This window comes from Lacerta agilis, chromosome 7 (assembly GCF_009819535.1).
Source record: "Lacerta agilis isolate rLacAgi1 chromosome 7, rLacAgi1.pri, whole genome shotgun sequence".
Lineage (NCBI taxonomy): Eukaryota > Metazoa > Chordata > Lepidosauria > Squamata > Lacertidae > Lacerta > Lacerta agilis.
Genome location: NC_046318.1, coordinates 86,214,107 through 86,239,077, shown reverse-complemented (window position 1 = coordinate 86,239,077; position 24,971 = coordinate 86,214,107). Strand labels below are relative to the sequence as shown.

General features: G+C 55.6%; 1 protein-coding gene across 2 annotated transcripts in view; it reads right to left on the bottom strand.

Moving 5' to 3' along the window:
• The window catches only part of LOC117050373 (microtubule-actin cross-linking factor 1, isoforms 1/2/3/5-like), a 39,158-nt gene extending 15,253 nt beyond the window's left edge, over positions 1–23,905 (bottom strand). For both annotated transcript variants that reach the window (XM_033156013.1, XM_033156014.1), the window contains exons 1-20: positions 23,697–23,905; positions 19,581–19,652; positions 19,244–19,405; positions 16,382–16,548; positions 12,126–12,285; positions 10,681–10,765; positions 10,027–10,277; positions 9,542–9,661; positions 8,684–8,791; positions 8,024–8,242; positions 7,729–7,932; positions 6,599–6,818; positions 6,044–6,270; positions 5,657–5,779; positions 3,114–3,215; positions 2,524–2,625; positions 1,551–1,706; positions 1,057–1,212; positions 763–960; positions 277–405 (exon numbers count right to left, since the gene is read on the bottom strand). In XM_033156013.1, the coding sequence (XP_033011904.1) occupies positions 277–405; positions 763–960; positions 1,057–1,212; positions 1,551–1,706; positions 2,524–2,625; positions 3,114–3,215; positions 5,657–5,779; positions 6,044–6,270; positions 6,599–6,818; positions 7,729–7,932; positions 8,024–8,242; positions 8,684–8,791; positions 9,542–9,661; positions 10,027–10,277; positions 10,681–10,765; positions 12,126–12,285; positions 16,382–16,548; positions 19,244–19,405; positions 19,581–19,652; positions 23,697–23,702 (2,967 nt within the window). In that variant the 5' untranslated portion in view covers positions 23,703–23,905. The remainder of the gene's footprint in view (positions 1–276; positions 406–762; positions 961–1,056; positions 1,213–1,550; positions 1,707–2,523; positions 2,626–3,113; positions 3,216–5,656; positions 5,780–6,043; positions 6,271–6,598; positions 6,819–7,728; positions 7,933–8,023; positions 8,243–8,683; positions 8,792–9,541; positions 9,662–10,026; positions 10,278–10,680; positions 10,766–12,125; positions 12,286–16,381; positions 16,549–19,243; positions 19,406–19,580; positions 19,653–23,696) is intronic.
• Positions 23,906–24,971: the final 1,066 nt, after the last annotated feature.

Sequence of the window (24,971 nt, the reverse complement as noted above, 5' to 3'; positions counted from 1 at the left end):
GCAACTGCCTTGTTCCTGTGAAATATATGTGTTTTACTCTGCTAAATAGGCTTTGCAGGCCACTTACTCTTTGTATTTCTCCCACACACCTGTAATAGGAGGTTTGTAATATACAGATTTAACTCTCAATCCATCTCCTACATAATGTTTGGTGTTTGGTTGTGTTTTTATATATGCTGTTAACCGTCCAGAGTGGCTGGGGAAACCCAGTCAGATAGGCAGAATATAAATAAATATAAATAAATATCAGTAGTAGTAGTAGCATTACAGACTCACCAGATGCGTTGCCAGCTTGTCCTTGGTGGTATCTGGGTGATCCCAGCCAGGCTTGGAGAAAAAGAGCTGGAGCTCCACGTGTTCCAGCCACCGGAGCAGCTCTGTGATCTCCAAGGTCAGATCCTGCACCTGCAGGCAGCAGAAGCCCCGAGCAAGCCAAGCTGAGCCCCTCAGATGGTGTTTCTCCCTCCACAGAGCCTGAGTCTTCCTTATTGGCAGAAGACTCCAAACCCCACTATGTGGCCCTTTGGAAAGGCAGAGTCCCAACAGGCCACTGATGGGCAGACTAGGGGTGGGTGGGTGGGTCTCCTTTCCCCTACGTCTCCCTTACTGGATTTGGGATGACACCCCCCCTGTAGAGGGTAGGTGATAGACCGCCATCACCACGTTTCCCCCCCAAAGCCCCCGTTCCTGGAGGGTGGGTGCAAAGACAGCTCTGGGCCGGACCAGAGGGGCTGCATCCCGCCCCCTGCCCTGCGGAACTACCTGGCTGAGGTTGTTCTCCAGCTCCAGCTGCCGGCTCTCCGTCTCGCTCAGGAGGAAGTCCCAGCGCTGGCCCAGCTGCTGGAGGCTGCCCTGGAGCCCCTCCACCGAGTCTCCTGCCCCAGAGAGCACCAGGGCCTCCCCGGCCTCTCTCACAGACTGGACGGTCCGGGTGCGAGAGATGACATCATTCCGCAGCACCTGCCCCGGGTGAAGAAGGCCTGCTCAGGGGGCTTCGCCTGGGAAGGTGCCACGGACCCCCGTTCCCTCCCTCGTTTCACCTGCCCCCCTCCTGACCTTGTGCTTTGCCAGCTCAATCTCACAGCTCTGCAGGTCCAGGCTGAGGGCAGTGGGGGTCTCCAGCTGCTCTGTGGTGCGAAGGAGCCACTGCAGGAGCTCCTCCAGCTGGTTCTGGAACTGACCCAGACCCAGGAGGGCGGCTTCCAGGCGATGCTGAGAAGGAGACGAGAGAGGGGCAGGACAGCCTCCATCAGGGGCAGAGGCTGGCCTGGGCTTGGCATAGGTTGCAGAGGGGAAAGAGCTACAGGTGGCTTGAGGAAGACAGCCAAGCTGCACACCAGAGAGAAAGGAAAGCCCCCCCCCCCCCCGCTGCCCACTATTCAATTTCTCAGACCCAGAACCAGAATACAGCCTGACCAAGCAAAGGGGCAACTCCACCCACAAGCCACAGGAGGTGTATCTCCTGAAAGGCTCTCTCAGGCCCTGGCGCAACACCCAACGGTCAGGGCCCCCCTAGTCCAGCCTTCACACTGGCCACCAGTCGTCCTCACCTGCCGCTTCACAATTTCCTCCTCCAGCCAGTTCCAGCGGTCGCGGAAGCTGCAGAGAGAGCTGGGCCCCCCCCTGATGTTGGCCCCCCTGGGGCTCACTGGGTGCCTCAGGCTTTCTACATCCACCTTGACCTGGTATAGCTCTCGCTTGAAATCCTGGGGGGGGGGGACAGAGCAATTTATTTATTTTTGCTCTCCTCCAGAGATCTCCATTTTGAACGGGACTATGAATATTTGTAACACTTAAGGCTTATTGCATGCCTGATTTTCACCACTGTATCTGATGAACCCTGGCAACGCGTTGATGTGAGTAAACATTGTATTTTCTTGTTTGCTTAACAGTCTGAGACTGGTTTCTTTGATAAGAGGGAAACGTAAAACAGGGAGATGATAATCCAAGTCTCCCTAAAGCATCCTTGTACATCATAATTGTTCTAGAAGGTGAGACAGCCTTGTCCTAATAGCTTCTAGAGATAAGTTGCACCTGGAAGGTGATTAATAATGCAGCTGAAATAGATATTTGCATTTTCACACAAGAAGAGGATGAGATGGTTGGACGGTGTTCTTGAAGCTACTAACATGAGTTTGGCCAAGCTGCGGGAGGCAGTGGGGGATAGGCGTGCCTGGCGTGCTCTGGTCCATGGGGTCACGAAGAGTCGGACACGACTGAATGACTGAACAACAACAACAACAACAACACTCATCTACATCCATTCAAGAGAACCATCCCAGGTGGTCCCATGGCACCTGCACAGCGCTTCTTCCGCAGCAGCATCAGGTGGGAAAGAGATGACTGGTCCAGGGATGGATTTTCCTTCTAGTCCTGAATCACTCTCTGGTTAAAAGGGGGAGCTCATGGAGTGCAGGGAGGGGTCCACTGCCTGCCCCACTGTACACCCTGCCCCATAGCTACAACCAAGAAGTCCAGAGCACACAGCCCACCCCTCCACTTCTTCTGAGCATCCCCTCTTACCTTGAGCTCTGAAAGCTGCAGCTTGATCAGGTCCAGGTCCCCCCCGACCAAAAACTCCTCTGCAATCCTCAACTCAGCCGCCTCCAGCCAGCTCAGGAGCCTCTAGGGAAGTGCGGAAAGGGGTGGGGGTCCCAAACTGGAATAAGGTCTGGCAGCTACAGCAGAGGCAGCAGTGTGTGTGTGTGAAAGTGCTCCAGGGCCAAGCAGAAGCTCCTCTGTGGGTGGCAGCACAATGGCTGAGTCACCCCCAGGACACCTGCCTGGGCCGGGGGGGGGGGGTGCTGCCTGCCAGAGACTGACTCTGGCTCAGTCTGTGGGAACAGCCCAGCCAGGGAGCCTGTTGACCTGACTCTTGACCCGGGGAGAAGCTTATGGGGTGAGGGCCAAAGCTTTTGCCACAAAGAAGGTATTTCAAAGATCAGCGGGGGGGCCAGGAATACTCTCCAGCTCACCCTCTGGCACGAAGAGGCTAAGGACCAACAGCCGCAGAAGCTCCCCATCAACCTCATTAAGGCTTTGGGTATTTTTGTCCCGGGGGTCCACCGCATGACCTGTCAGTGGGTGTGGGCCGAGTAAGAGACCCTCCTCACCTCCATGGTCTGCTGGTAGTTGAGTGAGGCCTGCAGCTGCTCCTCTAGGCGGGTCCGGCGTTCGCCCCACACCTTGCTCAGGCTGTTCCAAGAAGAGTAGAGCTGCACAGAGAGAGGAGTGAGAGAAATATGGGGGGGGGGGTTAAGCTGCAGGGTATTGGGAGGCCAGCCCCCGTAAGTTCTTTCACATTCGGTGGGCCAACATCACACACGGACCCCGTGCCAGGCTGGCACCCTGTGCCCAAATGCATCCCATAAACTGCTCCCACTTGTGTTTGTGTCCACTGTGTTTGCACCCCTGGGGCACAATATGCCCCCCATCCCCTGGGATTTGGTACAGAGGCGGCTGTAGATTTTACAGCCAAATGACAAATGCATGTTTTGGTAGACAAGCACAGGGTGAGTACACAGAGTTCTTAAACTTCCTAGAGAGGACCCACTGTGTGTGATGGGTTCTTTTGCCTCCTCTGGGTGGGAATTCCGTAACAAAGGAGTTAATTCCTTCCACTTCCCTCCACCTCTGAGGAGACTTTCTCTTTCTGCTAAGCAGACATGTGTCTGGGGGCTCCAGACACCCTTCTGTGAGACTATCATAGAATCATAGAGTTGGAAGAGACCACCAGGGCCATCCAGTCCAACCCCCTGCCAAGCAGGAAATACCATCAAAGCATTCCTGACAGATGGCTGTCAAGCCTCCTCTTAAAGACCTCCAAAGGAGGAGACTCCACCACACTCCTTGGCAGCAAATTCCACTGTCCATAGGCTCTCACTGTCAGGAAGTTCTTCCTAATGTTTAGGTGGAATCTTCTTTCTTGTAGTTTGAATCCATTGCCCCGTGTCCGCTTCTCTGGAGCAGCAGAAAACAACCTTTCACCCTCCTCTATATGACATCCTTTGATATATTTGAACATGGCTATCATATCACCCCTTAACCTTGGGCCCAGTCTTATTCAACATCTTCATCAATGACTTGGATGATGGGCTTGAGGGCATCCTGATCAAGTTTGCAGATGACACCAAATTAGGAGGGGTGGCTAATACCCCAGAGGACAGGATCACACTTCAAAATGACCTTAACAGATTAGAGAACTGGGCCAGAGCAAACAAGATGAATTTTAACAGGGAGAAATGCAAAGTACTACACTTGGGCAAAAAAAAAAATGAAAGGCACAAATACAGGATGGGTGACACCTGGCTTGAGAGCAGTACATGTGAAAAGGATCTAGGAGTCTTGGTAGACCACAAACTTGACATGAGTCAACAGTGTGATGCAGCAGCTAAAAAAGCCAATGCAATTCTGGGCTGCATCAATAGGAGTATAGCGTCTAGATCAAGGAAGGTAATAGTACCACTATATTCCGCTCTGGTCAGACCTCACCTGGAATACTGTGTCCAGTTCTGGGCACCACAGTTCAAGAAGGATACTGACAAGCTGGAACGTGTCCAGAAGAGGGCAACCAAAATGGTCAAAGGCTTGGAAACGATGCCTTATGAGGAACGGCTTAGGGAGCTGGGTATGTTTCCTGGTATTGATGTCAGGCTGACTGGGCGGTAATTGTTTGGGTCAACTTTCTTTTACAGGCAACTCCTCATTTACATGGGGGCTACGTTCCAAGGCACCACGCACTTACATGTGATTGCATATAATTGGAACACCCATCGGAACACCCACTGAAAAAGCCTGCAAACACCCCATTCCGCCCCTTTTTGTGACATTTTTTATGACGTTTGGGGATCACTTTTGGGTTCAGCGCAATGCACATATATGTGGTCATGCACATATTTGTGTAAATGGGGAGTTGCCTGTATTATAACTTGGAAGAGAAGTATTTTTCTGCATACTACTTTGCTGTATTTGCTGCCTGCATTGAAATGTAAGTAAAAAACATTCTAGTTACAGGTGGGTAGCCGTGTTGGTCTGCCATAGTCAAAACAAAATCGAAAATTCTTTCTAGTAGCACCTTAGAGACCAACTGAGTTTGTTCCTGGTATGAGCTTTCGTGTGCATGCACACTTCTTCAGATACACTCATTCTGTTTATCTTACTAAAAACACGTAGTTCATAACCTGCAATGGGGTTGAAGAGGGGAAGGACTGCAGACCATGAATAAAAGGGGATTCCTAATTCCTAAGTTTTAGTAAACTGTAAAACATATGACTGTTCTTACTTTGCTAAAAAGGCTTCAGAGCCCACTTACCTTTTGTATTTGTCCCACACATGTGGGATAGGAGATTTAAATTCTAATCTACAGATTTTATCCTCAATCCATCTCCTACAGTTGCCACCACATGTCCAGCTCAGCTTTGCTCTCTCATCCATCCAGGCTGCTCTTGGCAGCTCTTCTAGGATGCACAGGGTCAGTTCTTGCTGGAGGGAGCTGCCAGTCAGTGCATGCAACACAGAGGGAAATGGACCAGTGGGCTGGCTAAGGAAGAGGAAGCTTCCTATGTGCCTAGGCCAACACTGGGGAAATGGGGCTGCCCCCACACTACCTGTACCCTGTGGGGATTCCCTGCCTTAGATGGGCCCCTCCCCAGCTCACATCATCTAGGCTCTTGGTGACGTCTGGTTTGTCCAGATCTCCACAGGATGACATCAGCTCCATGCCCAGGACGCCCAAGGAGTCCAGCTCGCTCTGCAGGGAGTCGATCTCTTCTCGCAGGGCCTGGAGGGAGGAGGGGTAATGGGGTCAAGGTCCCACATCTGAAACCAGTCCCAGGAGGGCCTCCTCGCACACAGAAGCTGCCGCAGTGCAAAAGCTGAATCACTGCCGGTGGGAGCTGGGAGGCGGATGCAGGGCAAAGCCAAGGGGGCAGGTGGGCGGGGGCCACGGGGACCCCTCCCCTGTCTGCAGTTCCCAGGATCCCTCAGGGAGAAGGAGCCTGGTGGTGGCTGATGCACAGATGGTTGCTGAGCAATGTCCTGGTACCTGCATGGCCCCAAGCCTGGCCTGGATGGCCTTGGGGTCCGAGGCGGCCTCCTCTGGCTCCAGCACCACCTGCTGGATGTCTCCGAGGGTGGCAGAGAGGTCCGAGAAGCCCTGCCAGAAGCGGTCGGCCAGCACCAGCAGGCCCTGCAGCCAGTTCTCCCTCTCCTCGCTCTGCTCCCAAAGCGCCTTCCACTGTCTCAGCAGCTGCTCCACACGCTCCTGGATCCCTGTCCGCAGGAAGGGGGGAAGGCCAAAGGAGAGGGGTCCTGGGGGCGGCTCAGCAGGAAACCAGCCCCACCCCACCCCAAACAGGACAGGGACTCATGCCCTCTAGACCACCCAGATTTGTGACCCACGGGGATCCTGCCGTGCCCAGGGCAATGGCCTCTAAATGTGAGCAGTGGGTCTCTGGGGAGTAGGAAGGAGGAGACCCATAGGCTCTGGCTAGCCCCAAACCCCTCAAGACAGGCACAGTGGGGCCAGCTGCTTGGAAGAGGGGCTTCTGCGTCTTGAGTTCAGGGCTCCAGCTGGCGTTGGGGGAGGGGCCGTGCCTACCTCTGTTTCCGCTTGCCTGCATGGTGGCCAGCAATTCAGCCCCCTGCCCGCGGAGGGTCTCCAGAGCCACTCCCAGCTTCTCCAGCTCCGCCAGCCGGAGGCCGTTCTCCCGGATCTGCTCCCGGAGCCAGGCAGAGTCTCCCCGCACCGCAGGGGGGTCCCTCGTGCGGCTCTGCAGCCTCTCCAAGCTCTCCACCATCAGCTCCATCCGCTCAGACAGCTGCAAGCAGGGGCACAGCAGAGGGTTGGCCCAGGCCCACAGGCTGGCCTCCCCCTGACCCACCCAGAGTGGGTACTGGGCCCCCAAGTCTGGGCTGTACACAGCTGGAAGGGAGCCAGCAGCATCCAAGGCTCTGGAGAAACCGAGGCACGTGAGTTGGAGAGCCCCGCAGGAGTTGGAGCAACGCAGCACCTTCAGCCCCAGAGCACCTGTGGGTCTCCATGGGGGTCAAGAGAAGGCCTGTGGCCCTTATGGCTGAAAATGGGTCTGCCCTAAAGTCCCAACGGAAGCCATAGCATTGGCCTGCCTGTAGCAGCCCCAGCCAGCCTCTCTGGGGCTCATCCAGCCCAGACTAGAGATGCTGGTTGATGACATCTCCCTGCCATGAAGAGATGCCAGGCTGGCTCCCCCGTGGGGGGGGGGGGGTCCCTCCAAGCGCACCATGCAGGCAGAGGAAGGCGGTGAAGCCATCCAAGTCATCTCATGATTTGCCGCCCCAATAACTCACCAGTCCATTGACACTGGACTGAGATTGTGCCTAGTACATCTCACCCCATGGATTTGTTAGGGCATTCAGACTGGGACAGAGCAGGGTTCGAATCCTCCCACTTGGCCATGAAGCTGACTGGGTGGCCTTGGTTGAGTCTAGTTTGGTTTCAGCTTACACAACCCTGCAGGGCTTTTGTGGGGATAAAATGAAGAGGAGAACCATGTGCCCCACTGTGGACCCCTTGGGATGGAAAGGCAACAAACAAACAAACGAAAAACTTTCAGAACTCAATTTCCTGGGTCTGGCCGGAGATGAACGTTGCTGCTGTGTGAGGACAGAGGTGCCGGCCTGTCAGGGACAGCAGGGACTAAGTGACTGGCCCAGGTCTGTTCCCACCCCAGAGACCGTCTGGCTGCTCACCTGGCTGTATCGTGGGATGGCCTCCTCCAGCACAGCCGCTGCCTGGCGAACCCTTTCCCGGATGCTTCCGTACTGCTCCTCAGCCGCCTGCCAGCCCCGCTGGAAGGGGGCTGCCTCCTGTGGGCTGAGCTCAGCCAGCTGCCCCGACAGCCGTTGCAGCTTGGACATCAGGGGCTTGTGCTCTGCAATGGCCTCTCGGAGACCCTGTGCCGGGCCGGGAGAGAGAAGCGGTGAGGACAGAGGACCCTCGGCCCCCCCCACACCCCACACTCCAGCCTCCCCCGGCCCCCCTCACCTGCAGCAGCTCCTGGTGCTCCCGGAAGGCCTCGCAGCTGATGCCGTCGGGGGAGAACTGTCCCACTGCCCGCTGCGTCTCCTCCAGCCATGGGCACAGCTCCTCACGGGCCTCAGCGAACTGCGCCAGCAGAGACTGGGCACGCTCCAGGCGCAGGGTGCAGGCCAGGCTCTGGCGCAGGAGGTGCTCCGAGCGCTCCTGCAAGGGCCGGACCGAGGGCTGTGGGGCACACGAGGCATCAAAGGGGGTCAGATTGGACGACAGGGAGGGCAGCCCCACCAGTCCTTCTCAGATCAGGCTCTGCAGCCCTGTTGACAGGAGGGGAGGGGTGACAGGGACCTGCCAGCCTGAGGGTGCTGCTCTTGTGCCCCCGGGGGAAGGAAAAAAGGCCCCCACGTTCTCTCCACCCACCCCTGACCTAAGTGGACTTTGCAGGCCTCTTAGCCAGCCCTCTGTTTTTAAGCAAAGGGGCGAGTATCAAAAATTATTGGATTTTGGGTGCTCTAAAAGGATGCTCTGCAGGCAAACTGGAACCAACTCCCTTAATGGAATGGCGTTGGAAGGCCAGCAAAAGGGTTAGAGCCCCTCCACTGACACCCAGTGGCTGAAAGGGGTATTGCATGTCAAGAGAGCCTCCCCCCCCCACCCCACTGGCCTCACCTGGAGCTGCTGTTGCACTTCTGGGGGGCAGAGGCTGAGCAGTGGGTCAGCGATGGCCACCAGCCGTTCCACGAGGCCGTGGTGGTGCAAGATCTCCGCCGACAGGAGCTGGGAGGTGGGGAGCGTCACCATCAGGACTGGGCCTCCTGAGGCCCCTTTGCCAGGGCAGGTTTGCTCCTAGAGTGGCCCTGGGGAGAGCAAGCAGGGGGGTCCCTGGCCCCTGGCGCAGCTCCTGTGTGCAGGGCAGGCCTCTCCCTCCCCCTGCACCCCATGCTGCCCACTGCTGGTGAGACACCAAGCCCTGAGTGGCTGCTGCATGGGGGCGGAGGGCTTGGCTGTTAGACCCCTCCCCACCCCTGATTCTATAGTCAGCTGGGAACCACAGGGAGGAAGGGAAGGAGGGAGAGTCCAGGAGCAGGAGGAGGAGGAGGAGCCCAGTCCCTCCAGTGCCCCCCTGGCCTGCTCAGCTCCCAAGACCAGAGGCATTGTGGCAACACCATAATTCAGGGGGCTGGATGCGGCCCAATCGCCTTCTAAATCCGGCCCCCGGACAGTCCGGGAATCAGCATGTTTTTACATGAGTAGATTGTGTCCTTTTATTTAAAATGCATCTCTGGGTTATTTATGGGGCATAGGAATTCGTTCATATTTTTTTTCAAAATATAGTCCAGCCCCCCCACAAGGTCTGAGGGACAGTGGACCGGCCCCCTGCTGAAAAAGTTTGCTGCCCCTGCCATAGTTGCTGGCCTTGTGTAGAGGCACCTAAGGGTGCCCCTGCAGGACTGAGCTGCCCCAGGGCAGGGCTCCACCTGCGGCTCCCAGCCAACCCTCCCTCCCTCCCCTTCCCCAAACACCCACCTTCAGATTGGCCAGCTGCTGCTGGATGGCTTCCGCTTCCAGGTGCACCTGGCCCAGCTCCTCCAGGTGTGTGCTCAGGTGGGACACCTTGTCCATCTCGGAGCCCAACACCTGCTCAAACTGAGACAGAAGAGAGGGCCTTCGGGATGAGGGCACAGACAGACCACTCTGGGCAGGGACAGAGGGCAAGAAGACTCAAGGTGGTTCCCTTCTCTGCCCACAGTGGGGGTTTTCGCAGCCTAGAAGTCGCTGGGTGAGACATGTCCTTTTTCTTTTCCAGAAGTCCTTCTCCTCCTCCTCCAAGGAAGATCTGGCAGCTCAGCAGCAGAGAGTGAGAGGGCAAGTCAGGTGTCCCCTGGGGAAGCTCTCCTGGCCTGCCCCAAATACCCCGCCTTAAAGCAACAGGCCCTCTGTTTCTGTTGGGCAAGATGAGCCTTGGGGTCAACCCTGCAGTTCTAGGACTCCATCCCTGAAGTGCTCATTACCTTCTCTCTGTCTGTAGCACTGAGCTGGCGGGTCCCGTCATCGTCACCCCCCGGCTGGCCCCCCTGCGGCACCAGCTCCTTCTCTAAGCGCTCCAGCCAGAGGGCCAGATCCTCCTCGGTGGGGCCCAGCCGGCAGGAGGCCTCTAGGGTCTGCTCCAGGCGGTGCAGAATGGCAGCGTTGCTCTGGCCCACGAGGAGGAACCTCATCCGCAGGGAGTCCATCTTCTCCTGGGCCAGATGGGCTTCCTCTCCTGGGGGAGGACAGCAGCATCAGCTCATTCCCAGGAGCTCCAGCCCCAAGACCCCCCCCCCCAGAGAACCCAGGGCCCATTTCCAGGAACCTAATCCTGGAGGAGCCAAGACACCAGAGGAGCCATTGGGGCTGCTGGAGGAAAAGCGCTTCCTGCCCCAGGGCAGAGCAGGCCAAGAAGCTCGGCTGGTCTATTCTGATATCTGGCCTTTGATGCGGCCAGACTGGTGCGACCCACACTGGGAGGAGCACTGTTGGTGGGGGCCTTTCCTTCTGAAGCTGCCAGCCCCCCTCCAGCTGCCCTTGCCAGCCTGCCCTGCTTCCCCACAGGGTCATCTCTTGAGGGTGGGTGTTTCTGGGGAGCCCCAAAGTCACTGTCCCCCCTCCTGCTGTCCCCAACTTGCCTGCCACCATCTCCAGAAGCCGCTGCCCGTGCTCCAGAGCCCGTTCCAGGTCAGCCGTCTTGGACCGGATTTCCTCACAGATGTCCTGGAGGGAGACAGAAGCAGGCAGAATTGGTGCAAAGAGACCCCCCCTCCTTCACACGGAAACGCCCCCCTCCAGCTGAGGCGAAGAGGCGACTGAAGCAGCTCTGTGAGGTCTGGAGAGCCTCAGCTTCCAGGCCAGGATGGAGCACAACTCGCAGTGGGGCAGGTGGAAGGAGAGGGCTCAGGAACAGGGTGGGCATGAAGGGGGTGAGGAAGACACTCTTCCAGGGGTCAAGGGGGGGCTTCTGTCCCCCCTCACCACGCCTTCCTCCACCCCTCTTGCTGCTGCCCGGTTCCTTGCAGAAATGCTTCTGTGTCTGTTTGCAAAAGGGGAGTTTGTGGGTCTCCTTGAGACCTGGTCACTGACGTGCAGTCTGGGGGAAAGCCAGACCCCACTGCTTTGACGCAGACTGGCCTCCTTTTTGGATGATATAAATCTCCTCTCCGGACTCCTCATTGTGGCTGGGCTGTAGAGACACACCTTAAAATCTTGGTTGCAGGCTTTTGTTGTTGTTCAGTTGTTCAGTCGTGTCCGACTCTTTGTGACCCCATGGACCAGAGCACGCCAGGCACGCCTATCCTTCACTGCCTCCCGCAGTTTGGCCAAACTCATGTTGGTAGCTTCGAGAACACTGTCCAACCATCTCATCCTCTGTCGTCCCCTTCTCCTTGTGCCCTCCATCTTTCCCAACATCAGGGTCTTTTCTAGGGAGTCTTCTCTTCTGATGAGGTGGCCAAAGTACTGGAGCCTCAACTTCAGGATCTGTCCTTCTAGTGAGCACTCAGGGCTGATTTCTTTAAGAATGGATAGGTTTGATCTTCTTGGCTTCTCTATAATTTGTTTTTTATATTGAATATGCTTTGTGTATGGTTTGTGTAAACAGCCTCAGCCCAGTATACCAGAAGGAGTGTCTCAACCCCCATCGTTCTGCTTGGACACTGAGGTCTAGCTCTGAGGGGCTTCTGGCGGTTCCCTCCTTGCGAGAATTGAGGTTACAGGGAACGAGGCAGAGGGCCTTCTCGGTGGTGGCGCCCACCCTGTGGAACACCCTCCCATCAGATGTCAAGGAAATGAACAACTACCTGACTTTTAGAAGACATCTGAAGGCAGCCCTGTTTAGGGAAGTTTTTAAGGATTGGTGTTTTATCGCTTTATTATTATTATTATTATTATTATCATCATCATCATCATCATCATCATCATCATTGTTATTGTTATTAGTTTGTGTGGTTATGGGTTTGTCTGTCTATAGCTTTATGGTAAATCAATCAAAAAAAGAACCTGACTAGGATCTCCTTCCCTATGAGCCTCTTGTGGCTCTCGCTGAGGGCCGCCACCTCCCCCTCCCAGACCACCATACCTGGACTTGCTGGAGGGCTCCCTGTGCCTGGCTGAGGCTGCCGTTGGCTCTCCACAGCTCAGCCAGCTTCCGCTCCGTGGAGGCCAGCCAGTCCTGGAAAACATCGACAGACTCCTGGAAGGTGTGAGCTGCAGGAAGGATCTGCTCCAAGGAGCTGTGCCTGTTGGAAGAGAGTAGCAGCAGGGTTGGAAGTTTTTGACGGGCACAACCTCCAGCACCAGGCTCACCGGACCCAGGAAGACACACAGCCACTCAGCCCTGTGCAGAGGCTGCCTTTCAGCCACAACAGGCAGCAAGGAGCCATGAGGACTAGCGCCATGAAAAGGCAGGTCCAAGGCATATGGCAAGCAGTGGCCTGGCAAGTCTGGTGGATTGAGCTGCCTCTTCCTTGTGCTTCTGGCACCCAGAGAGCAGCTCACGGCAAGTGGCACAGAGAGAGGCAGCTTGTTGGAGCCACTTTGCAGAGAGAAAAGCTGCAGAAAGCCGCCGCCCCCCTCTGGGGAGGAGAAGGGAGCCAAATGCCTGGGCAGGAAGGGAACAGCAGTGTTCCCAGAAGGCCCCACAGGACACTTGGGGAAGATTTTTCTCCCCATACGGGCGTCCGTGGGGAGGCAGAAGCAGTGGCGTTCCTAGCCCCTTGGCTGCCCGGGGCGGGAAGCCAAGAGGCACCCCTGGGGGGCGGGGCATCGCGGCGTGTGCGTGCGTCATGACGTCATGACACACGCACGCACGGCGACGGCCTGGCATCCCGGGGGCGGGGCATCGCTGCGTGTGCGTCATGATGCACGCGCGGCGACGCCCCACCCCCGGGGTATGCCAGGCGGGGGCTTGGGGGCCTCGGTGGGCTGCAAAGAGCCCCGAAGCCGCTGCCATAGCGCAAAGGGGTGCCAGGCTGCGGCTTCGGGGCTCTTTGCAGCCCACCGAGGCTCCCGAAGCGGCGGCCCCGCCATCCCCGGGGGCGGGGCATCGCTGCGTGTGCGTCATGGCGCACGCACATGCGGCGACGCCCCCGCCCCCGAGGATGCTGGGCCGCTACTTCGGGAGCCTCGTCCGTGCAGCGCTGCTGCTCCCGGGGTGACGGAGGGAGCGGCGGCGCATGGGAGTGGTGGGAGGGGCCGCCGCTTGTCACCCCACGCGCCGCCGCTCCCTCCGTCACCCCGGGAGCAGCAGCACCGCACACACCCGCCTAGGGGCGGCACGAGGGGCGGCCCGCCCCCACTGCCCCCACCCTACGACGCCCCTGGGCAGAAGGTGCCAAGGACTTCTGAGATTTGGCTGAGGACAGGAAGGAAGAGCTCAGAGGTGAAGCTGCTTTGGATAAGAAGTTTAACTCCAGTCCGCTTCCCAGACAGAGAGGGGGGTGGGGTGGGGGCCTGAGCACCAGGGAAGAGCCCTCCCTCTCATCCATCTCTTTGCACAAGGAAGGGGTACTAGGCTTTGACTTCCAGCAAATGGTCCCCAGAGCTCCCTCATCCATTTGTCATGCAATTTTACACCCATATGGGGTGCATGTAGAGGAATGTGCCCCACACCAGGCTCACAAGACTCTCACAAGCAGGAAATCCTAGAGAGAAAAACTGAGGGCATGGTTAGCCCTTAGTTGACCTCAGAAACCCCTCTTGTCCCAAAGTAGGAAATCCTTTCTGAGCTTCCCCTCTGTGAAACTGTTACAGGTGGGTAGCCGTGTTGGTCTGCCATAGTCAAAACAAAATGAAATAAAAAATTATTTCCAGTAGCACCTTAGAGACCAACTAAGTTTGTTCTTGGTATGAGCTTTCGTGTGCATGCACACTTCTTCAGATACACTGAAACAGAAGTCACAAGACCCTTAAATATAGTGAGGGAGTGGGGAGGTCAGCTGATAGGTGTGGAAAACCTGTTGATGACTCTTAACGACTGCAATTGGTCTTGCAGGGAAAGGCAAGGGGTGAGATGTGAAACTGGTTTAACAAGTATTGATAAGTTTCCAAGCAAAGGAGCACATATCTTTGTGTGCGTGAAGCAGGTCTGTGTCAATGGATTCTGGAGTCAATGCTGGAAAACATGAACTCTGAGCAGGAACTGATTTACATATGCAACCCATTTTGTGATGTATCTGTGGTGTTTTGGGGGGTGGGCTTTCTGTAAAGGGGAGGCGGATACTTTCTGAGGTTTTAAAAGATGTTACACACCTTTGCTTCTCAACTCCCTTGCATTGGGGGGAGGGAGGGAGAGACTGTTTGCAAATGGACCAATAAAGAAAAGCCAACCTTGCGGATTTCCAGGAAAGGAAATGGCAGGTTGACTGTCTTTCTGTTTGCTCTCTGCTGACAGAAGATAATTATGTGGTGATGGATGATAATCAGAATGAAGTTCTGGCTATCAGATCCCTCTGCGATAAAGAGGGATTGAGGGAGTAACCGCAAATGCTCTGGTCAAGGCTGTTTTCTGATATTGGTGTTTGGGGACTGAGATGGGGGCTAAAATGAGTCAAGGTGAGTCGAGGAAACAACACTGCCCAAATGCCATGTAAGAACCCTTCATGGGTATAAGATCTGCACCCTCTCTTTGTAAAACATTTTTGGGACAAGATAATCTGTTAATTTAGAGAGATTTCACTGTCTGCTGATGAAATTTCACGACTGGAAAATTTGCAAGAGCTGCTTTCTGTCTTTAAGAAGAAGGGAAAGAAAACTGGTCAGTAAAGTGTCTAAAGCAGAGTGAAAAGCATGATTTATGGTTGGCAATAAAGATTAAACGAACAATGGAATTCCTCATGTGAAAAGTCTTTAATTCTTTTTCTTTTTTCCAAAATGAATGCTGCTGGGAAACTGAAAGTTTTCTCTGTGGGAAAATAATATTGTTGTGACTGTGATCTTAAGGTGGAAATCTTAAGGTAGAAACAGAACTTATAAAGAGGCTAAGTTGTTAATAACATGAAACGCATCCAGTGTGGCAAAGATACCTTTGGATATCCCAGTTACTGTTGGTATTGTTCAATAGTTGATGGCCAAACAATTAAAAATGATCAGATCAGCGTTTGATGAAAGGGGGAAAGAAATGAATCCGAGAGATATGAAGTGAAAAATGGAGATGGAGAATACCTATGAAAAGATGGCAGGACTGGATGATGATGAAACAAAATTGGAGAAAGCAGATGGTGAAATGGAAATGCCTTTTATACAAGGACTTGGAGGAGAAGGGAAGATAAAATGATCTGAATTTGGCATTGATGGAGCTCAGAAGGGAAAAAGCCTTCAGTCCTAGCTCTTCTTCAGTTCTAGCAGAGAGAAACCATTCTGAATACAATTTGGAGCGAATTCAGAGAATGATGCTACTAAATTAATAGTTCTCTCTGGAAAAAGGATAGGAAGAAAGGTAAATGGAAAATCCTAGAGGAGGAGAATGCTATGGTAAACACAACAGGAAATGGAAATTGAATATACTGAACTGGGCGTGAATTTAAGGATATGTAACAAGAAAAGAATTATTTCAGTATGTGATCCCAGTGGAGAGGCTTTATCAAGGGCAAGGATGGAATAATTTACTATTAATATGGAGTAATGTTGGTGGGAATTATTGGAGGTAAAGTTGATACTTAAAGAAAAAACGTAAGTTGATATTTACTACTACTAACAATAACTTGGGAATCCCTCTTTTTGGGGAAAAGGAAATGAATCATTTTTAAAAACCTGGACTTCAAAGAAATCTTGTTTAACTGAATGTTGTAATGTTATTTAATTTTATGTAACCAGCAGATGGAAAATCAGAACTCCTTGTTATCTTTCTTTATTGCTTTCTCTTTTTCCCTTTCCCTTTTCTTTTTTCTCTTTCCTTTCTTCTTTCTCTTTCCTTTCTTCTTCCTGCATCCTTCTCCCCCCCGCCCCCATAGCTGTTTTTGTTTCTGGTTTTAAAAAATTGCATTAGTTTTCTGTATCTTTCTGTATTATGAAAAGCTTTAATAAAAACCTTAATACAAAAAGGGAAAGCCAGCCTTGATTTCGACTATGCGGCCTTGCCTCTGTTTTTGTTCATTTCTCCGACTGACAAGGTGATGTGAGTGAGGGGAGAATTGCATCAATGCCCCCCTTTGTATAACACCTTGGATTGCCCCTGCTTTGCCCTTTCAAACTGCCCTCCCCATCAGACCCAGAACTGCTTTCCTGAACATCTCTCTCTCTTCCTTCAAATCTCTCCTCCAGGCTCACATTTTCTATGGTGCCTTTGGCACAACCCCTGAACAGCCACCAAGGGGCCCTCCTCCTCTAGGGACTCACCTGGCTTCTGCCGCCTGGATTAGCGCCTGCCACTTCTCCTGAAGGTTGGCAAGGCCTCCGTCCCTTCCGTGCCCGTCTGTGGTGCCAGGGGGCTCAGAGGGTGCCCGTCTCTCCTGCAGGAGGCCTTCCACATGGGACCTGCGCTCGTCCAGCAGGCGCCTTAGAAGCTGTTTGGGGTCAGAAGACGCAGAGGGTGATGCCAAGCTCCCCTCCTGGACACTCTCCAAGAGGCAAGGAAGGAGGAGAGGGAGGACAACCGAGTCTGGCACCGCCTTGGGTGCAGCAACACCCAACGCAGCTTCCTGGCAAAAGAAGCTGGCCTGCTCCACTCCGAGGGTCAGAAGGAACTTTTTCATTTAATAAGAACTCGGATCAGACCAAAGAAGACCCATGGAGCCAATTTCGTTTTGTTTCCAACAGCCCTTCTACATGGCCTGGTATTTAGGAGTAGACTGCCTCTGAACAGGAAGTTCCACCTGGCTTCCATGGGAAAGGCTGGTTCTGAGAAGAGATTCAGAGGCACCAGGGTGGTATATTTGGGGAAGAGGTTCTTGGCATCAGGAGCAGCGAGGGATAAAAGGCAGCAAGTGGAAAGAGGACGGAGAGACGTTTCTCTCCCTCTTGTGTAATACTTGACCTCAACGGGGTCACCCAATAAAACTGAATAGTGTGCAATTCAGGACGGACAAAAGAAAGTCCTCCTTCACACTCTGCACAGTAAAATGACTGAATCTGCTCCTTCAAGGTCCAATGATGGCATTAGAGGGCCCTAGCAGCTGACCCTGTGTGCCTTCTGGCATCCCTCTTTGGAGAACAGGTTTCCCCCTAACACTTATTTAATTCTGTCAATTATTTTGTGGTACAGCCCTTGTGCTTTTTAGTTAGCTCTTCCAACACTTTTAAGTGATAACTAATTATTAAATTGTACGTTCTAACCTCTCCAGCTTTATCACATAAGAAAAGTGGACCCCTCTCTCTGGCAGCTGCTGAGCTTTGCTTCTTGCAGTGAGAATACAGAGGGCAAGAGGGGTGCAGAGCCCCCCAGAAGACTTTGCCTGTGGGACCCCCTCCTCCTCTTTACAAGGCAGGCAGCGGCAGACCCCAAACTGGGCACAGGGACTGGGCAGCTCAGAGGCTGGTCATGCCATGCTGTCAAGTGTGGCTGCTCCCAGGATTGCCAAGTCAGATGTGGTAAGATGGTGCCTATTTCTCTGGAAGTGCCCAGGGAGGTGGACAGAGCCAGACACGCCTCCCTCTTCCCCAAACGCAGGGAAACAAGCTTCTACTTTTGCTGTTCATTTAACACAGAGAGACAAAGGCGTGTGGTCTACTTTCTATTCTCCCTCCACAGACCCAGAGGAAACTCTGAGGCCAATTTACAAAAGTGCCCTGCTTTTCACAGAGTCATAGAAATGCAGGATAGGAAGGGCCCCCCAAGGGTCCTCTATGCCAACCCCCAGAAACGCAGGGATCTTGGCTAAAGAATCCCTGACAGGAGGCCATCCAACCCCTGCTCAAAATTGTTACACCAGTGCCATCATAGCCACAACCCCCACCTTCACGTGCCACAGATTCACGTCCATAAAGGCATCTAGACGCATCTAATCCGCAAAGCACCACCCCCCACACACCACCCCCCAAACAATGCAGGGAACCCCCTAATAAACACCACACCTTGCAGAAATGTCAGATTTAAGGGGGCAAACTGTCATAACCCTCAATGTCAAAACTGATGCACCACAGCGCCCCCTCATGGCCAGGCTTAGGAAAGAGTAGGCAGTATCGCTTGTTTTATGAGTGGGACTGTTGGCTGGCCAATGTAACAACTTGCACAGCAGCATCAACTGACCCTGTTTGGCTAAGAAAATGAAATGCATTGTAAAAAGATATGTAAATGATTCATTCTGTTAAATAAACTTACTAAATCACACACTGCTGCCATAATCCCCGGAGAGTGAGATCGTTTAGGCAGGGACTGGACCCAGGAAGTGTCAAACAGGGTTTCTCCAAGACAATAACTGTCTCAGTGACAGAAACTGATAAGCTCCCTTGTGATGTTTGCCAGGCTGCCTGATGAATAGAAGGTGTCTCTTCTGCCAAGTCACCCAAACTGCCATTGGATTGGAACTTGCCAAAACTGAAATCTCAAGGCCAAATGTAAATTCTCACGCAGAATGTGCAAGACCTGTAATTCACAAAACGCCTGGGGGGACATGGTGTAATTTTGACCTGTTTGACCAGTTGTAACTCCTCCTAATTTTGTGATGCACCTTTGATGTTTTGTCCACGCTCCACTGGCATCTTAGGGGTGGGGTTGGTCACTGCTGGGAGAGCACCCTTTTGTTGGGGGGGGGGGAGTTCCTCCTTTCTTTGCTGTAAGAGAGGTTGAATCTCTGTCCCGACAAATAAACTATCCGAGGCACCAGACCTGCTTTGCTTTTGCTTTTTGCCTGCTTCTCTTCTCTCTCTTTTTCGTACGCTGACAGGGGAGCCAAGCATCCAGCAAAGTCCTGGGTTTCCCTGGGGTTTCCCCACAGAATTCAAGCAAGTGGCAACCAGGTTTTCTGCATGTTACTGTTTGCTCCGATTCAGGGGTTAAACGTGGGGAAAACAAACTGACAAACAAACAACCTCAGATCTGAGCCTAGAAAGTGAAGAATCAGGCAAGTGTGGATGAGCCTTCCGCCTTCTCCTTCAGGCTCAATTGTGCCCAGCTCCCTCCCTCCCTCCCTCCCTCCCTCCCTCCCTCCTCATGAGTCTGGGTTTCCAGGCCCATTATCATCTTGGGAACCCTCCTCGCTCCCCAAGGCCTGGCACCCCAAGGTGTGTGACAACACACATCCTGCCTGCGCAAGAGCTCACCTTTTGCTCCTGCAGCTGGGCCTTCACCACTTTGGCTTCAGAGGAAGGGGGCTTCTGGTTGGCCATGAGCTCCTCCATGTCGCTGACCCAAGTGAGAAGCTTCCTCAGAGTCACCTGGGCCTGCTCTGCGCCCCACACCTCTCCTAGGAAGGCAGCAGCTGCCTGGGGGGGGGAGGATGAGCTCAGTTAGCTCTGGAGCGAGCCCCAGTTCCAAAGCAAAAGCCTCCTGGGTCCTGGCACCTGGTGGGAGCATGACCCCACCCCACCTCCTCCTCATCCCCTCACCCTGCCCTAGAGCACGGCTGAGCAGGCTCTGCCTCCCTGCCCCGGCCCTTACCTTGCTGCTGTGGCTGCTCCACGGCTCCAGAGGGTCCCCCTGGCCAGCAGGCCAGCTCTGGCTGTTCTGGAGCTGCGGGAGAAAACCAGGCACAGGGCAGAGGTTTTGCACCCTCAAACTCAGGATGGAGGGAGGGGGGCTGCAGCAGCCTGCCCACTAACACACACACACACACACACACACACACACAGGAGCAGGAGGCTCAGCACAGCATGGGCATCCACTATCTCTGCTGCAGTGGGAAACCCCCAAACCCCCTTCCTTGCCCACTTGGCCCAGGTGGGAGGAGGAGTGGGCAGCTCTTCAGGGGAACCAGCACCACCACGTTTGCATGGGAAGGGGGGTCTCCCTCCACAGGAACTGCCTTGGTTGCCTGGCTCAGAGGGTGGCCTTCTGGATCCGCAGGGAAGGAGAGGAATCAGGCCTGGCAAATGCGTGGCGCCTGGGGTAGCTCTGCTGGGGCCCTGCCTGCGGAGGTGGATCCAGCCGCCTTCCTGCTGCTACAACAGACTGTCTTCCAGAGCCCCTACCCACCCAATGCCGCCCCCAGGCCAGGCACCCCAGGCAGCTTCTGACAACCTGAGCCTCCTCACCAAGAGCTTGGGAGAGGGCCCCAAACTGCATGTGCCTGGGGGGTGGGGGGTGGAGCAGAATAACAGGACAGTGGCATAGGAAGGGTGGGGCGTAGGGGGCGCTCTGCCCCGGGTTCCAGGGGAGGGGGGTGACACTCGCCGGCCCCTCCGCCACTGCCTGGCACTGGACGGGGCAGCCCCACGAGCCGCCACTCGCTCGCCGGCTCACTGCGGGAGCAGCAGTGCCAGCCCGGATGCATCCGGCCACTGAGCGAGAGGCAGCTCATGGGGCTGCCCGACCCGCCACTGGCTCGCAGCAGTGCTGGCCGGATCCACTACAAATGCCCGGAAATTCCGGGCATGCGCAGTGCACCCGACGCATCGTGACGCCCCGCCCCCAGGGCAGCGAAGAGGCTTCCTACACCGCTGGAACAGGGTGGCCAGAACCAATGCTGCCATCAGCTGGCCTTACTGCAGGGAGCAACATATTGGGCAGCAGAGCGACCGGATCCATCTCACCCCCACACTGAGCCGCTCATTTTCTACGATGGTAAAGAAAAGCTGTACATACATGATCTTATCTCCGTTATCCACACAACCACCTTGTAAGGCGGGCCAGCCTCATTCTATGAACGTAAGTCTGCATGATTAGGCCCCATCTAGCTCAGCATCCTGTTCTTGCAGTGGCCAACCAGATGCCCTGATGGGAAGCCAGCAAGCAGGATCTGAGTGCGAGAAACCTCTCTCCTCCAGCAACACGGATTCAGTAGCACTGGTGCCTCTCTGTGTGTCACAGATGCCCCCCCCCAAATTCCACCTGGGGCCAGAGTGGGATCCAGACTAGGGGCCTCCCAGTTTCCAGCCCACTTTCCCAGCCCCCCCCCCCCCGCAGTGCCAAAACGTGGAGTAGCAAAGGGAGTGAAAGCAATGCATGAGTATGTGGGGAGGAATAGGGGTGTCCTGGGCTCCCCCCGCCCTGTCTATTAACCTCTGGCAGGGCTCCTCCTGCGCACTCTGTGAGCACCTTGACCCGCCTGGTGATGATGGGCTCTTTGCTCTGGTCGCCCCCAGGGTACTCGGTCACCTCCACGATCTCAGTCACAACCGTCTCCGTCACCTCTGTCACCTCAGTCACCTCGGTGGTGGTGAGGGGCTTCCAGACCCAGCCGCTCCCATGTGCCAGCCCCCTGGGAGGACTCCAGGCAGCCCCCACAGCCGCTGCCGCCTCCAGCTGGGCCTTGAGGGGGTTGCTGCAGCTGAGAGCCCCCCCGTTTTGCACCTTGACGTCCATGTTGTTCTGCTTGGGGAGGGGGCTGCCCTGCTGGCTCTTGCTGGGGGCCCCCAGTGTTGCCACGCTCCAGCCATTCTCGATCACCCGGGGGCTGAGTGGAGGCTTCTCTGGGGGGGCCCCGTGGCCCCCTGCGTTGTTCCTCCTGGAGGGGCGCCCAGACGCCAGGCCCAGGTCCTTGAGGTAGGTGTCCTTCAGGAAGTCGTCCGGCTTCTGGCTTTTCTCCCCCAGGCAGCTGGGCCTGCCCCCCGCGTTGCCCATGGCCGGTGGCTGAGGAGACAGTGCTCAGAGCCCTTCCTGAAACAGAGGAGGAGGAGGAGGAGGAGGAGGAGGAGGAGGAGGAGGAGGAGGAGGAGGAGGAGCAAGAGAAGCCACCTTGCCTGCCCACGAGGGCACCCACAGCAGGCACCATGCCAATCATTTGGGGTTCCTTTTTCAGTCTGCAGAGCCACCCAGAAAGTCTTCCAGAATCTTCTTTCTCAGTTCTGCTCAATCTGTTGGCAAATTCCCATGTAGGAATAAGCCCCTCACCCATTCCCGTTCTCCAAGTATTTATTGAAGAATTAACCTTACAACTTATACAACTACAATTCTAAGGAAATTAAAGAAAAACTATGTACTGTACAGAGATTCATTCCTCCTCTATGCTCTCCAGCCATCTGGGCAGAGTAATGGCCAGACACACTATCTCTTTCACAGCCTGTCTAATAAAGTAGTCCGTTGCTAAGGAAACTCTGTTGCTAGGGAGAAAAGTTGTTGCTAGGGGCAAAAGTAGGCAAGCATCATTTCAAGTTTATTTTTAGACCCCGTTAAGAGCCAGGCCAGAAGTCCAAGCCCAGCAGCACCTCTGATACTGAAAGGAAGTGGGGACAATAGCTAGACCTCTCCCGTAGGATCAAATCCCACCAGAGGATTTTGGAAATACTTGCTTCAAACATTGTTGGGGTTGGAGTAGAGGACCCTTTGGGTCCCCTTCCAACTCTTCAGTTCTGTGATTCCACTACATTTACACCCAGACTTTCCTGCAAAGGAGCCCAGGGTATCAAATTTGCAAATGCTACAATACCACAAACAGATATTGCCTCCCTAATCTCTGGGAACCAGGAAACACTTGAGGGGATTAAGTGCTTATGTATTTGTATGAGCCCAGCCAGAAATTAAGCCCAGCATTTAGGAGGAGCCCAGAAGGTGTCAGCCACTCCTGGGCTTGCTGGGGAACAGGAACGTGGTCCTTGCTGGCGGGGAGCCCTCCTGCACCCTGGTGAGGGTCTCACGGAAGGTGGCTCCCACCCAAGGGGGTTGCACCCATTCCGCCTGCAGTCCTGCCCTCCTGGCTCAGGAGAGGCCTTGCCTCTGGGGTCCCAAAGAGAATAAAAGCCACAGGCCAGGAGGCTGAGCCTTAAGGGTGTTTGCCAAAAGCACCCAAGGGTGACTGGGGCTGAAACTCAGTCGCTCATATGGCCTGGGGTGGCAGGAGGCCCCAATGGAGGAGCTGCTCCACGGCAGCCGAGCCCTTAAGGGGGCCACTCTGAGCATCTCCTCTGTGGCACAGACCTCCCCAGAGCCTCCGCGGGTTGGGCAGGGCTAATGAGGGGGAAGCCAGCGAGACAGACGGGCCAGCAGCTGCTGCTAACGGCCGCCTTCTTGCTGGGACCCTCCGCTTAAACCTGGGCAAGCTGGAGCCCAGTGGAAGGAGAAGCCATCTGTCCTGACAAAACCCTCTGGAGGGGGACAGTCCAGGGACAAGCAGGGAGGCCGGGGGAGCCATCCATCAAGCGGCCCCAGACAGGTGGCTGCCCACAGCCCACCCATCACCCCCTGCCTGACAAGGCCATGCTGGGCCAGGAGGAGAGAGCGTCCTTGGCAGAGGTGCCACCTGGGGCCACCAGTCGCACACCTCCGGCCACCTGCCATTGGAGGAGCCCCCCCCCTCTGGCCATGCCAATGATGGGACCCCCTCTACCTGCTTCCTCCACTGGGGGAAAGGGGAGCAGAGTTGTGGGGGCTTGGTAGGACAAGGGGCAGGAGGGGGAGCCCACAGCTCCGCTCCCCCAAGCCTGCTCTTCTGCTGAGCCCACCCACCAGGTGCCACCAGCTCCTCACGTCCTCTGCCCTCCACCTTAAAAGCCCTGCTTCCACCATTTGGCCTCTTTCTGGCCTGGGCCCCAACTTTCCCGTCGTGTGTGAGTGGGGAGGGGCAAGAAGGGATGAGTGACAGGCTCTCAGGCTGCCCCGCCGCAGGGCTGGCGTGGTTACCTTCATGGCGTGGCACGAAAGCTCCCCGCAAGGCTGGCGGCAGGTCTGCCACGCGGTCGGTGGCGGGCCAAGGGCACGGCCGGCGGCTGCCTCCTCTTCTGCCTTCAGGGGCTCCTCGGCCGCTGCCCCCAGGACGGACGGAGAGGAGCCGTCGGAAGCCCCCGGTGGTGTGGGGACTTTGGCTGAAGTTCCATCTGGAGAGGAGAGCCGGGTGCTGCCGGTGTGTCTCGCCCGGGGTCCGGCGTGTCGGAGGCCTTCGCTAGAGCAGCTGCTGGAGGCCAGCTTGGTGGCGGACGCCCCGGCAGCGTGGAGCCCCCTTCGCCCCCTTCTCCCAGGGCTCTCCTGGTAGCTGTCACTCCAGGCCGGAGAAGAAGGATGGATGGGGGGGGAGGCCCTCCCAAGGAGAACTGGCACACGAGGAGGCAGAAGAAGGCACCTCCCAGGAAGCCCCGTGGATCTTGGCCCAGAACAGCCCACCAGCAGAAGCAGGTTGCCCTGGGGAAAGGGAGGCGAGCCCCTCTGGCTGCCTGGCTGCCGCAGAGACCCTCCCTCGCTGCCCCCCACCCTCTGCCCCGCTGACCCCCTCAGCACACTCAGGCTAATACAATAAGCCCTCTCGCATTAACTCTTTGCTCGCTGCAAGACAATTGCCGTTACTGGGGAAACGCAACAGGGCTCCCAACTATCCCGGGAGCCGGTGGGGGAGGGGGCAGGCGCCTTTGCCACGGAGGAGGAGGAAGAGGAGAGAGGAGCTTTTCCCAGAGGAACAGCCCCCCACCAGCAGGACCCCTCCCCCCCTCACTCAGGTCCAGCCACTGCCCTACCACAGCCCCAAGAGCCTGGGGGTGCTCAGGGGCCCAGGACAGCTGGTCCTCCGGGGGCCAACCTGGGACCCCTCCTGGCTTGTGGGCCTGAGGCTTGCTGCTTAACTCAGGGGCAAGTCAAGCAAAGTTGGGGGGAGAGAAAGAAGGAAGCCCCTCCATCCTCCAAAAGGAACCCCCTTCGCCTCAGAGGCCATCACTAGGCTGGCTTTGGAGCCCACAAGTGAAAGAGAAATTCTGTGTGAAACCCTCTGAAGAGCAGGAGGAAAGGGAGAGGTTGCTTCCGAGCTGGGGGTGGGGGGCTGTGGCTCTGACCTCCCCCGCGGTGCAGGTGGCATCAAAGCTCTGCTTCTGCCCTGGGTGCCAATGCCCCCCCATCCTGGAACCCGCTTTGGGGTGGAGGGAAGTCTCACTTCCCCCTTTCTGGTTGCCCCAGAGAGCCACAGGGAGGGAG